This window comes from Lissotriton vulgaris, chromosome 3_1 (genome assembly GCF_964263255.1).
Source record: "Lissotriton vulgaris chromosome 3_1, aLisVul1.2, whole genome shotgun sequence".
In the NCBI taxonomy this organism is placed as follows: domain Eukaryota; kingdom Metazoa; phylum Chordata; class Amphibia; order Caudata; family Salamandridae; genus Lissotriton; species Lissotriton vulgaris.
Window position 1 is genome coordinate 1,538,440,754 of NC_141689.1, and position 14,554 is coordinate 1,538,455,307.

The 14,554-nt window shown below is 50.1% G+C and overlaps 1 protein-coding gene across 1 annotated transcript in view; it reads right to left on the reverse strand.

Moving 5' to 3' along the window:
• The window catches only part of GSTCD (glutathione S-transferase C-terminal domain containing), a 991,325-nt gene that overhangs the window by 348,172 nt on the left and 628,599 nt on the right, over positions 1-14,554 (reverse strand). The window contains exon 6 of the mRNA XM_086962035.1: positions 13,533-13,648. Coding sequence (XP_086818161.1) covers positions 13,533-13,648 — 116 coding nt within the window. The remainder of the gene's footprint in view (positions 1-13,532; positions 13,649-14,554) is intronic.

Sequence of the window (14,554 nt, forward strand, 5' to 3'; positions counted from 1 at the left end):
TCAGTGTTCTAGCGTTCTGAGTCTCGATAAGAACCCCAATAGTTAATATAAAGGGGTCCAAAACGCGTCCACATTTTTTTATCCAAACAAGTGTGTTCATATCATAATACTGTTGCTCCAAACAAATTAGATTTTTTGAAGGACTTTTGATTTCACTCACAGCCCAATATTGGCACTGTTTGGTGTTAGCCCACTCAGAAACACGTATGCTCTAAAAATTAAAGTAATTTTGTGTGCTAAGTTCAAATAGTTTTTTGAAAAAACAGAACCTAGGCCGCTATATTAGTGTTTTCTTAAATTTTATCTGTACAATTGCAGTTTGTTGTGAATAATATAACAATTTATTTGTTCTCTCTATTAATAATTGTATACGTAATTGATGTCCTCCCTTGTGTGTAATGTTAAGTTTGTTTAAATGAGGGTTGATAAATTGATTTTTTTAAACATGTTTTAAAAGAAGTGTAGATCAAAAGAAAAAGTAAACAGAAAAATTAATAAATTGGTATTGATCATAACGTGTGTGTGATCTCTGGAATGAGTGATGTATGAAAGGTCATCAGTCTGGCATTTGTGTTGTTTCATTGACTCTTAAAAAGTTGCCATTGTCCTGTCCTAACAATTTGGTGCCTTGAGCCTCTATCATGGCTTACATGACTATGTGTAGTTGGCATTTGGCCTTCCTGTATTCCTCCCAGACAGTGATACAAAGGGGGAATAGGTGTTGGCAGGATGGACCATCTCTGACTTGATAGAGGGTGGAGCTGTCACCTACCACACTTGCACTCCAAAGGAGCTGTCTCAGCGCACTCACAAAGTACTTCACACTAGTCTGTTGTCGCCCCAGACCTCTCAGAGCTAGGATGGAGGAAGTAAGGAAATTACAGAACCAGATGTGGGGGTGGGGGTGGGGGTGGAGTCTAGAAGTTTCTCCCACTTCAAAGCTATCACTAGGTATAAATATTGGACCCTCAGAATAAAGCTCTTAAGTACACTACTGGGCCTGTGGATATTGCAGATGGAGTACTGCACTGCTGCCAGAGGACTGCTGTGCTGTCTGAGATGGAAGACTGGACCTGCTTCCTTCATCCAAGGCTACCTGAAGTGTCTCCAAGAGTCAGCTGACTGACTTCCTGTTCAGAGCTACAGGGACATAACAAGCTCCAGAGGACTCCTGCAACTGCTCAGCTGACCTACTGCAACTGGACCTGCCTGACCCTTGCTGGCCTCTGCAAGAGTGAGTCCCAGATCCCCAATAGGCGCTTCCCCAGTCCTGGGCTCTTGGTTGGCATAAGAGTGCACTCCTCTGAACACAAAGGAGAAATCCTGAAGTTTCGGGCTCTTTGTGACCGTGCTGAGATCTTGGCGCCTGCCAATGTGAAGCTCTGGTGAACTATGCTACAGTGACCTCCAGTGGTGACTGGCAATGAGAGATCTGTACTTCACACTACAGCAACAATAGCTCGCGGTGACCACCAACGCGAAGATCCAGCAAAAAGCATTTGCAACACTCTCCCTGCTCCTCGTGGCCTCCTCCACTGTGAACTTCACCCTTTGCGACAGACTTTGAGAAGGTAACGTTTTCAGCTGGACTCACCTACTCACTGTATCTGGCTCACACTTCATCGCAGTCGGCCTGAACCTCTGACTTTCCCACAGTCCAGCACGCCCAGATAACTGCAAGTGGCACTTTGTGATTTAGGCGCACTACCTGAAGCTTTCAGACTGCATATCTCCAACTCTACTGATTGGATTTTTGTCATTTTGGTATGAAATGATTTATTACGATTTTTCTTGGGTTTTGTTTCACTTTATCACTATCTAAGTGCCGCATAAATACTTTACATATTGCCTCTAAATTAAGCCTGAGTGCTATTGTGCCATGCTACCAGAGGGCTACGCACAGGTTAATTTAGTGACTTTCTGTAGCTCACTTTGTCTAGGATAGTGGCTGTTGCTTGAGAAGGGATCACATCCCCTTCAATCAACAATCCAATTCCTCACAGTCTCAATATTATTGGTATATGTATCATGCGTGGAATTAGTATGAATAAGTGTGTACAGCTCATTAAATGCTCTGACAGAAGCCTGGACCTCATGTCCTCCAGGTGATTGTTACAGCAGACAGCAGATATGTTTAAGATCAGGATATTGAATTCATGAAATCCTAGTTTTGAACCTTTGTTGCAGCAGACCCCAGACACATTTAAAATCAGAATATTCCATTCATAAAATCTTGATTATGAACCTTCGTTCTCCTCTCCCTAGGAACCTTACCTGGAGTAGAGGCACAGAAGCCTACTGCTCCCTGCCAAGAGCAAGACAGGAAATAGTGAATCAAGAACAGTTGAGGTGGGGGGGGCGTGGCCAAGATAGCCATCATGGCGGACGCAGCCTAAGAGAGCTCTGTCCCGCCGTGCATGAATCTGTTCAATTATCCTTGATTCCCCCCCATCTGGCAATACCCCGACGGAGGGTCCCCGTGGCGGACATCAGCGGCGATACTGTGGAGCAGTTTCGGCTGGCCAGGTGCACCGGAGACCGAGCGGTGTGTCCCGGAGGCGGGGAGGCCTGCGCTGTGCAGTGAAGCCGGGAGCCTCGTGTTTTGTGGACCCCGGAGCGTAGGGAGACGTCGGGACGGGCTGCGAGAAACACCGATCCGGCGGCGGGGAGGAAGGCGCCCGGCTGGAGTGGTTTGGCCCCAGTGGACCTGTGAGAGTCGTGAGGGAGCGATCAGCGACAGCAGAGCGGCGCACAGGCGTGGGTGGCAGCACCGCGGCCTAATGCGCCCAGTGAAGCTGGGGCCTAAATTTTGGAGACCGAGGAGGGCCGAGCGGAAGGTGTGTCCTGAGCATCGCCGGAGCCCCCCGCCCCCCCCGGCGGCCGGATCGGGCCACGGAGGCAGTGAAGTGGGAAGGTAGCCCCCCCCCTTGCAGGAGACCGTGCGGGGGGACAGGCGACAGGAGAATATCGAGCCCTCGAGATAAGCCGCAACAAGGTGGCCTGGAGAAAGCTGCGGTGCCGGGGTCTGCACTCTAGATGCTGGCGCTCCGGTGGAGGTGGGAACTATCCTGGCAGCGGCGGGCCCGCAGGGGGGCAAGTAAGGAGGTGTGCTCCCGGGCAGAGACTGTGTGGGATCGAGTGGAGGGGGGGTTCTGAGCATCGACGCCCCCCCCCCCCGGCCGGCTCGGCCGTGGAAATAGTGGGCAGTGAGCTGGGAGCTCTCCTCCTCGCAGAGGTAGTCTGGTCCCCCCCTTGGTCAGCCGGAGCAGTGTGGAGGTGGCTTGAGGCTGAGGGGCGATGGGCCTGGAAGTGACCGGCAGTGGTGTGGCTTAGACACGGTGGAGCCGGGGACTACATCTTGGTGGCCGTCGAATTCTCCTAGCGGCGGTGGGCCCGCGGTACATAAGTGTGGAGGGCCATTCCCCGACAGAGGCCGCGAGAGATCGAGTGGAGGGGGGGTCCTGAGTATCGACGACCAACCACCCTCCCCCTCCCCCCCCCTCCCCCCGGCGGCCGGATCGGGCCGCGGAGGGTATTGAAAGCAAGTAGGGAGTCCTCCTTAATGCAGGGGCTGTCCAGTTCTTAATGGTCGACCGGGTGAGCTGCAGACATAAGGGTCTACAAACTCCTCATTAGACATCAGTGGAGACAGGCCCTCATTGGGTCATGATACTGTGTGACCACGACGCCATTTGGTGACTGCTGCGGAGAAACTGTGTGACACGGACGGTGCAGCTGGCTGGCATTGGCAAGGGACTCTAAGGGCAGTGGGCATTGGGTGCGACTCAGACAACGGGCGGCAGCCACCCTTGGAGCGCACGAACAGTGTGATAACTCTGGGACGAGGCCCCCGTCAAGCGACACAGCAGAGGCAGAGTGACACGCCCGGGGGGACCGAGACCGGCCATGACCAGAGGAGGAAATAGCGGTGGAGCTCCGAAACAGGGGCCCATGGACAAGTTTGCAGGCCCGAGTGGGGGATCAGGTGCCGCCGGGGGCCCCCCAGACTTCGGGACCGGACAATGCGGCTCTTATGGCGGCGATCACGCAATCCAGAGATAAGCTGGACGCAAAGATTGGGGCGGTGGGGGCTGATGTTACCCTCTTGCGCCAAGATCTACGGAATGCGGTGACCCGTATTACCGAGGCCGAATCCAGACTTTCGGAGGTGGAGGATGGCATGGCGACCTTAAAGAAAAAAGTGGCCAATATGGAGGGGATTCAAAGGGGCCTAGTGCTCCGAGCCGAGGATGCGGAAGGGCAGGCTTGACGCAACAACTTGCGATTTGTTGGCTTCCCAGAAGGCTGCGAGAAAAACGACATGGAGGCCTTCCTGACACAGTGGTTGGAGGGGTGGATGCCGGCGGACTCCCTCTCCCGCTGCTTCATAGTCGAGCGGGCACATAGAGCACTCCTCAAGAAGCCACCGGTTGGCGCCCGCCCAAGACCTGTGATAGCTGGGCTGCTCAACTACCATGACCGGGACACTATTCTGCGGCAAGCACGTGCGAAAGAACCCCTCATGTATGACAATCAGAAGATCCTAATATTTCCGGACTATACTAAACAAGTACAACAGCAGCGGCAATCCTTTAGAGCTGCCAAGGCGCGACTGCGAGACCTGAAGATTCAGTACGCCTTGCTCTTCCCGGCCCGCCTGCGGGTGGTGTATCGCTCTCGTACTCACTTCTTCAACACACCGGAGGAGGTGTTTAACTGGACCGACGAAACTGTTCGAGTTCGAGCACACACTCCACCTGGACATGACTCGGATTCATCCTCGACGGCGGCGCCGCGGCAGCCTTCCCGGAGATCGCGGAGTGCAAGCAACTGGAGGTCCCGACCCAAGAAAAACTCTCCTTCCCAGGCGGGGCTAGACGAAGGGCCGGATGCATCAGACACTCGGAAGCCAGATCCTTGAACTACAGATGAAGACCAGAGGACACTTTCTACCGTTGATCATATATGGTGGGCGAGTGGTACTGTCTAGCTCCTACTGGAGACGACCGAAGGATTAGGGACTAGTCACATCCGATGTTGTACTATTCCAAACAAATGAGATGGGATGGGGGTGGGGAAGGGGGGGGGGGCAATGACTGCAGGGCGGACATGTTCCTTGAGTTCAGAGACGTTTATAGCCCCTAGGGGGTAAGTTGGGGGTTAGAGGGTGTGGTTTATGGGGATCCATTGGAGTGGATGGCATCCGGCCTCCCGTTGGGGGTCGGGGCGCACCTACACAGCAACAGGTACTTCAACGTTGCTGAGGTATGGGGGGGGAGGCTGGAAGTTGAGGAGTTGTTGGGTGGGGAGTTGATGGGGGGCTGAGGGGTGGGGGGAGGTAAGAGCTCGGGTGGGGGTGGGGCAGTTCTCTTCAGCACGATGGTACACCAGGTTCATTTGTGGATATACATGCAGCCTCAATCCCCGATACCCGGGCAATTGGAGGTTCAACCGATAGATGGCGGTTAGTGATCCCGAGCCAGGGCCCCCCAGGGCATCGCTGCGATTAGTGAGCTGGAATGTAAGGGGCATGCTAGATAACCTAAAGAGAGGTGCTGTGCTGCGACAGGGGAAAAAAGAGAAGGCAGATATCCTACTGTTACAGGAGACACACCTCCGGGGCACCGAAACCCTTAGTTTGCAGCGCTATGGATATCAACAGGTATACCATGCCGGTTTCGCTAGGGGCTCCAGAAGAGTGGCGGTTCTGATCCACCGCAGGGTGTCTTACGTCCACTCGACACAATGGGTGGATGCTCAGGCAGATACGTCTTTGTCAAAGGAGTGATTGGAGGTGAGCCAGTGGCTTTCGGAAGTGTGTATGCCCCCCCCCCCCCACTGCAGTGGTCGCTTGTTGAAAAACTGTTCACCATCTGGGCCGAGATCCCAGACGTAATGGCCGTCATCGGGGGTGACTGGAATGATGTTATGAATAGTCAGATGGATCGCTGCAGACCCAGTGGTGAGCAGAGGATGGGCGCCCCTACCAGGTTGAGTGACATGGTGAGAGGAATGGGCTGGACGGATGCATGGCGCTATCAACACACACATAGCCGGGAATACACATATGTTTCTGCAGTACATAAATCCTTCTCGAGATTAGATTACCTATTTGTCCCCTGCACCCGGATTGGGAGGGTGGACTCGACGGCTATACTACAGCGCGGTCTCTCTGATCACTCCCCTATTACTATCAACATCCTCCTGGACAAAAGGCGGCAGGCGTTTCGATGGCGCCTCTCCACTTGGCACCTGCAACAGGGCGACTATCAGTCTCACATGCAGGAGGCCATAGCCCATTATTGGGAGGATAATGGGGGGTCAGAGACAGATGACGTGACCCTCTGGGAGGCTCTGAAGCCCACACTCCGTGGACTGGATATCGCCTGGTGTGCGGCGGCCCGTAGGACGCGTAGGGAAGGCCTAGAGAAGGCGGCAGACCGGGTCGGCGAGTTGGAAGAGAGGTGCACGGCAACCGGGGATGACGAGGACGTGCCGCGGCTGCTACAGGCGCAGCAGGATTCTGCATCCCTACATCTCGAGGAGTCACGTCAGGTGTGGCTTGCTACGCAGAGCAGAATCTACTAATGGGGAGATAAGTCCAGCACGATGCTGTATAGGCTCTGCCAGGGCACTTTCCAGACACAGACACTGCCGGCTCTTCGTGACGAGGCCGGAGACCCTTTAAGCTCCCGAGGAGATTTTGAACAGCTTTGCGTGCTACTATGCGGCGCAGTATGCCCCTAGGGAATCTCTCCCAGCAGACGCTATTGATAAATTTCTTGCAGACCTCCTGCCGCGGGCGATATCGGAGGAGGAGCGGGATCGTCTCGAGCTTCCGCTGTCAGCAGAGGAATTAGGAAAGGCCCTTGGGGAATTAAATGCAGGGAAGGCCCCCGGACCCAATGGGTTCCCATGCCAGTTTTTTAGGAAATACCACCTCCAGCTGGGGGCGCACTATAAATGGGCACTGGAAGCGGCCAGGGAGGGTGGCAGATTACCGGCGGATTGGAGGCATGCCGAGATAGTGGTCTTCTGTAAACCAGGGAGGCCCCCCGAACGTCACGAATCATACAGACCCATATCGCTTCTAAATGTTGAGGCGAAGATATTGGCTAAAGCCCTCGCCAATCGCCTTCTTCCATATATCACCAACTTGGTCCATCCGGACCAAGCAGGATTTATGCCGCATAGAGCGACGAGACACAACATTAGGCGTGCACAGGTGGCATTGGAGATGATGCGGGCCACAGGAACCCAGGCGGCGCTTTTACTGGCCGACATTGATAGAGCCTTTGACTCGTTGAGTTGGGTTTATTTACATGCATTCCTGCCTCGCTTGAATCTCGGACCCCAGTTTCTGTCGTACGTACGACTGCTGTACACCGACTTGACGGCTTCAGTGAGAGTGGCCGGGGCTGTGTCCAGCACCTTTTCTATCGGACGGGGCACCCGACAGGGGTGTCCCCTCTCGCTGTACCTGTTCGCCCTTGCCATGGAGCCCTTGGCGGCGTGGGTGCGCATAGATGCGCAGATGAGGGGCTTTGAATGGGAGGCCAGGCCGTCGGACAGGATTGCGCTCTACGCGGATGATGTGCTTTTCTTCCTCACGGACCTCAATAGGTCGGGACCGAGGGTCCTAGAAATTATGCGAGTGTTTGGGGAGGTATCGGGGCTCAATCTAAATGTGCCGAAGTCCACACTGCGGACACTGGGGGACAATGCGAAGCTGGGTGCCTGGGCATTGGCTTTGCAGGGGGCAACAGGGGGCCTTATGTATCTTGGGGTGTTCCTGATGGAGATACCCGGAGTCTCGTGGGAGCGCAATGTCTTTCCTGTCTGGGACCGGGTATGGTCGGAAATGAAAACATGGTCTCGTATGCCCCTGAATCTCTATGGCCGTTCGGCCATTTTTAAGATGGTGGCCCTCCCACGACTACTATATCAACTACAAAACCACCCCTACCCCATATCACCGCAGTGGTTTCGCCAGGTCAATTCGCCGCTGGGCCAGTTCCTCTGGGCCGGGGGTGCGGTGAGAGTGGCACTCCGTACCTGCTTCCTCTCCACATATTGCGGCGGCTTGGCATCGTCAGCTGTCCTGTCTTATTATCAGGCGTACCACTTGTTGGTATTGAATAAGTGGTGGTACGGGGATCGGGGTGATCCAGCTTATGCCCTGGAGAGGTACCTGATGGAGCCGGACACCCTACATTCCGTATTGTACTCAGCTGGGAAGAGGAAGAGGCTCCCGGTGGTCACGCAGGTGGTCTTCCAGATCTGGAGGCAGGCGCTTCACCGCATGGGATGATGGAACAAACTGACCGCGGAGACCCCATTGTGGCGGAACGGTTGCTTACCGGCTCTGGCGTCTATGCAGGGGTTCCGCGGCTGGGACGCAATAGGGATCTCAGCGCTGGGCCACGTAATGAAAGGCACGACCTTAAAATCATTCCAGGAGCTGAGGGACGAGTATAGTATTCCCCAGACCCAGTTCTTTAAATACTTGCAGTTCCGACATGCCATCTCTCCTGCCCTGGAAGGGCTAGACTCCCTGCCCGAATTCAGCCCTCTGGAAGCTAAGATATTCATGGGTGAATTAGAGGATAAGAAAATATACCGCATCTACCAGTCTTTGGTTACACACTGCTCCTCCTCTCTCGATAAACTGTGGGCCACATGGGAGGGAGATGTGGGTGTACTGGAAGAAGAGGATTGGAGGGAGGCCCTTGCTGCCCCTAGAGGTGCGGCCGTTGCCGTACGATTGCGATTCATCCAGTTTAAATATCTACACAGAGCATACTTTACTAGAGAGAGGCTGGGGCGAGCGGGCTTGATTGCGTCCCCTGAATGTCTGAGATGTGGTCAGGAGGTGGGCACTTTCCTACATACGGCGTGGTCCTGTGGAGCACTGGAGAGATTCTGGTCAGGTGTTTGGGACTGTTTGGCAGAAGTATTGGGCTGGGAGCGCCCCCGAACGCCGCAGCTGGGCCTTCTTCATGTAATGTAACAAGTGGGTGGCAACATTTATAAATGGCATTTACTGCTCCTGGGCCTTACCGTGGCCAAGAGGGATGTGGCCCGCGCCTGGAAGGACACCAGGGCCCCCCCCGGTGGGTGTGTGGAAAAAATGATTAGATTACTGTATGGTGCTGGAGCGTCCAGTGTTTGAGGCCCGAGGTTGCCCCAGAAAACACTACAAAATATGGAAGAGATGGGCGGAATACAGGGGATTGTTGCTGGAACCGCCAGCACAGCGTGATGTGGATACAGAACAAATGCTTTAAGAACCTGGGTGAGGGAGAGTATGAATTGCCTATTTCATAGATATTTTATTTCTTGGACCAGTGAGGACATCGTGCAAGGGACTTGGGTGGGATCTGGGAGGGGGTAGGTAATACGGGACAGGGAGATAGAGAGTTGTGGTAAATATGCTTAAATTGTGCGACTGTATTGATTGCTATTCTGTGCATTTTGAGTTTATGCTCACAGACCCTCCGGTGTTCGGAGTACTGTGGTTCATTTGCAATCTCTCTCAGGAAAACAATAACCTTTTGTTCTGAAGAACAGTTAAGGTGAAGGTGGGCAGCCCAAAAGATCTAGAGAAAATCCAGAAAGAAGTTGCAATGAAGAAAGTGGCTACCATTGGAGGAAAAGGAATTGTAATTTTTGGAGGCCACACTCAGGATACCCAGATAGATAGAAAATACTGAGGGCTCATCACCTTGGGTTTGGATGAGTCCCTCTAGCATATGGCTAAGCTGGGAGTGGCATCTGCGGAATTAGGCCATGTGTTTGCACAGACTAAAGCAGCCAAGGTGTTTTTGAAAGAAAGGAGGAGGAAGTCCACATGACTGGTGATATGATAGTGAGGTATTGGAAGACAAGTTCTATGCAGACACGAGGGAATGATTCTGGCACAATGTTTGAGCTTCAATGTCATTCTTTTGGCCTTCTCTGTCCCCACCATCCACAGTGTTCTCAGTATGCACATGGGTGCAGTCAGAGTTACCCATCTACTTGGACAAAAATTACATTGGGCTGGGTATCCTGACTGAGGTTTCCCAAATTGGCCCATTTGGGTTGTTGGTGGGTGTATCTGTGATGTTCCTCTTTGATTCAATAAAAGATAGTTGAAGTAAATACTAGTAGAGCAGCATACTAGGCCACATTCGCATTGAAAGGAAAACCAAGTAACCCGGGATTGATTTCAGAATGATATTGTGTCATCAGTGAGAAGGAGTTTGATTTGATCTCTATTACTGGTAATCACTCTGAGCCATAGTCCAGAGCAATTTTTTTTGCTCACTGTGCCGCTATAGACAGTGACTAACTATATGCGAACCAACCTTGGTCTTGTTGCAATAGTAACTATCCAGGAACTCAGAGAGGAGGATAGTCACTATTGCTGCCCGAAATGCGGACTACAAAAGGCTGACGACCTACACATGTTCCGGCAGTGCCCCCATCTTGATGGTTTCTGGAATGATGTGGGTAAGACTCTAGAGGAGGCATTGGGAAGACATCTAATTGTAAGTATTGATTTAGTTATCTTTGGGGTGATGGGATCAAATGTGTTAGAAAAACTAACCAAATCTCAGGAAAATCTGGTATTCTTATTGATACTATTGGCTAGGAGAGAGGTGTGTGTGAAATGGATAAGTCCAAACCCTCCACTCCATAGGGAATGGCTGAATTCAGTTCTAAAAATCTATAATTTGGATAAAAAAAGAAATCACCCTCTAAGAAGTATACATTTTGGGAGATATGGGAAAATATCATATGGGATAACTACAGAGAATTTCCTCTGTAAGGACGTAGTAGCGTGTACTGGTCTTTTCTCTTTCTTAAGTCCAATGATTATGTGTTAGCAATGCAAAATCAGGTGAAGGCCTGAAAGAGTAGCCAAAATGGCTAGCTCACCCTCCTCGGAAAAAGCCTTCTTCAAAGTAAATGGAAGTAAGGGGGTCCTTTTTTATTTAAAGTTTGAGGGGTACTGCCTAGACCCACCACCATGGCAGTGAAGGTAAAGGTTGGAGAGAAAAGGGACCCCGAAAACTCCTTACTATTAATGTTGCACAATGAGGACTAAAACACCAAAAAAAAAGAAAAAAAATAGTAACTATCCAGACCAAACTGCTAGGCCACATCTCCATTGAAATGTGACACAAGCAAATGCAGATTGGTTTCAATCTGCTGGGTCTTACCAGTGAGGAGCAACTTGGGTGTTAGGTTAAATGCTGCTATTTTTGTTTGGCCACTTTAAGTTCTTTAATTCTTAACTGTACTGTTTTGTATTATATTGTTCTGAATGAATTGTCTCTCAGAAGGCTTTAGCGCTTCAATAACGCAACCATGGTGAACAACCCTTAATTCTCACAGATACCAGTTTGTGGGTCTGATCTTTATGGTCCTGTGGAGGTTCGGCCAGAGCTCACATGAAGTCTGTGGCCTCTCCTCATATATCGCCTAGCACTTGCATTTCATACACACATCATCTGAAACTACTACTAGAGTGTGTCTGCTTTCACCGGAAGCAGACAGATTCTGGTAAATTGTGAACTGGACATGTTTTGCCTTTTAATCTTTTTATTGGTCCTCCAGAAGAGATTCACTAGCTCACCCTCCTTCACAATTTTAAACTGTTCTAACGCTGTTAAAATGGGAGATACTTCTAGGTAAGAGTCAAATTGTATCTTAGGATAATACAGGCCTTCTGAGAGCAGTAAAATGTTGTGCATTACCACACAATTAGGATGTCACTCAGTGCTTGATCGGAGTAACCTATGATGGAGGAAGTCACACTTTGTGGGTGACGGTTCATTTTCTATGTGACTGACAAGACAGTGCAAAGACTTAAACCTAGGAGGGATAATTAGAAGGCTTTCCACACCAGTGTGTATGTATGCTGTTTGTTGTGCCACATTAGTGCAAGAGTCACAACACATAGGTCCTGATTTAGAGATAGGGGGTAATGGAAATTCTGCAAAAAAAACCAATGGATTTACCAGTTCCTTTGCCCAATTCCCACAAATGGGATTACCGCCAATTCAAAATTAGATTGCTTGCTTGAAGTTCCACTATGAAACTTTGCTGACTCTGAGATCTTGTGAGCCATGTACAAAACATAAATCCACCTGGAAAGGGAAATTCATCACATGTAGAGCAGACAATTCGCCACAATCTCTGGAGATTCCCCTTCAAGAAACTAACTTGAAAGAGATGACCACGACATGCCCAAGAACCCCTCCAATATGCAGTAGTTGAAGTATGTGGGAAATTACATTACACCTCCTTCACCACAATTTGGGACACTTTTCTTCTTGAACATACTGAGGGAAATGCCACAGACAGCTGCGTGCATTACTGGCATGTCTCCGTGAGAAATAACAACCACTTGCTCCTTGCACAGTTGATAAATGAGCGATCAGCGCACAATTATTTATGTCCACCAAACTCTACTTCAGGGCCAAGGACTTTAATTAAGGCCCTCAAGCTCGAGATCTTGCTGCTATGATTATCGAACTGTGGACATGTACCTCAAATTAACACAGTGCACTGGATGTAACTAAGTGAGTGAAGAAGATATTTAGCAGTATATTCACAAGGATGTAACGAGAGGTGTATATAGACGTCGCAAGACTCGTGCTTACAGTATCCTCTGTGATTTGGTGGAACTACGGCTAGTCTGAGGTCTCTCAGCACAGTTCCAGTACACTAGAATCCGCCCAACCTTCAAGTTGGAGCATCCTTACATTTCCTTTGTAATACCTGGGATTTTTGATATGGGTCCGATCTTTAGAACATTATACCAAAAATTCAGTGGCCGCTAGTATCAGGGCAGAGTGGCTGAAAGGGGTGGGGGGGTAGCGACTCCCCTGCAGCCAATCCTAACGCTGCTCTCATGCATGTGAGCAGCATCAGGATTGGCCTGAGTGCCCTCAATTTGCCTGTGCCTGCTGTCTCCAGCTCGGCAACGCAGCTCGGGTTGGAGAAAGCTCAGTGAGCATGGCGGTTTGTTCGGCCTGAGGCGGCCGGTCAACCCGTAATCTGCACTGATCACAATGCCAAACACTCCAGTCCCCCTCTTGCTAGTTATCGTCTGGCCCGGCCCAAGACTTGTTTGTGTTAACCCCTTAGATGCGGCCGTCGCGAGCACTACCTCCGTAGTGCTGTGCACTTCTGTTGGCCCACACGGCCCCACCCACTCAATAAAACCACCGCACCGAGGCAGAATTGCCGCCGTGGTTAAGCAGTTAAAAAAAAATGATAATAAACCATTGTTATTATGTTTTATTTTTTGCGTTTTGCGGCTGCTTGAGGAGGTGGGGGGTTGGTGCGACGCTCCTCTGTCATAATGGAGGAGCCACCGCTGACCAAAATACCAAATATAACCAAAATGTTTACATTATTTTTGTATTGCTGGTACACCAACCTTTACATCTGCGTTTCTCATTATTAAGCTGCGAAGGAAGCAATGAAATCAGAAGTACAGTTGACTATTAACAGAATAAAATAAAGGTGTACATTACCCCACCACTGCAAAAATCCACTATCACGTCACCAGGCTTGACCAGATTGGTTACGGCAGAGACAAGGTTGTCAAGCTGCTGCTTCTTTCTCAATGCACGCTCACCGGACATTTTCCCTGAAAAGAAAACACGAAACATAATCTTGATTGGCATACTGGAGTGATGGTACGTTTAAAAAAATTAATTATTGCAAACATATGCACAGAAATTTCGCTATACAAGGGTGCCTGATTTTGTCTTTTTGTTTTATATGCAATGTTTGAGTGTAAGATACTTTGAGGTTTTACCTAGAGGTGTAACTCCCATACTTTGCTGTAGCGTAAATACGCAAAATTACAGCAAAGTTATGCAAGATTATGCGGAAGTATGCAAGGAGAGTAATCATGTATTTAGTTCTATTTGCTTAAAGCAAAATGCAACCTTGTGTCCAAAATAGACCCGAGGATTATTTGTGATAAGAAAATAGCGCTAAATACAACAGAACAGCAGCAGCCGCTCTTTTCCTGTACTCTTGCAGTAGGTATTTTTTCTCTAAATTACTGTAAATAATGTGAACTGAGGTAATTCTATAATTTTCTGTAATTTCATGTCAGAAGAGTAACACAAAAATACTCGAATTACTCCGGCATGATTAAAATTTAAGCCAGGCCTAGTTTAACCTCAAATTCAGTGTCTATTGGGAACTGACCATGGGTCTCAGTTTTGTCATGCAGCAGCTGATTAACAGTGAGAAAGAGGAGTTTGCATTTATGACGCAATCCACCAAAGAAGGCCTGCAACATGGCATCTTACATGGAGACTGTTAGAACTGACTATTTCTGGTAGGCTAAGGCTGACGCCAAAGCCAGGCAGAAACCACCATTCTAGTCAGGGCAAGGAAGTCACACGCCAAGATAACCCCTGCTCACCCCCTTGGTAGCTTGGCACAAGCAGTAAGGCTAAACTCGGAGGCAATGTGTAAAGTATTTGCGCCAGCGCACAACAGCAACAACATACTAGGCACACCACAAAAGGGACTCCAC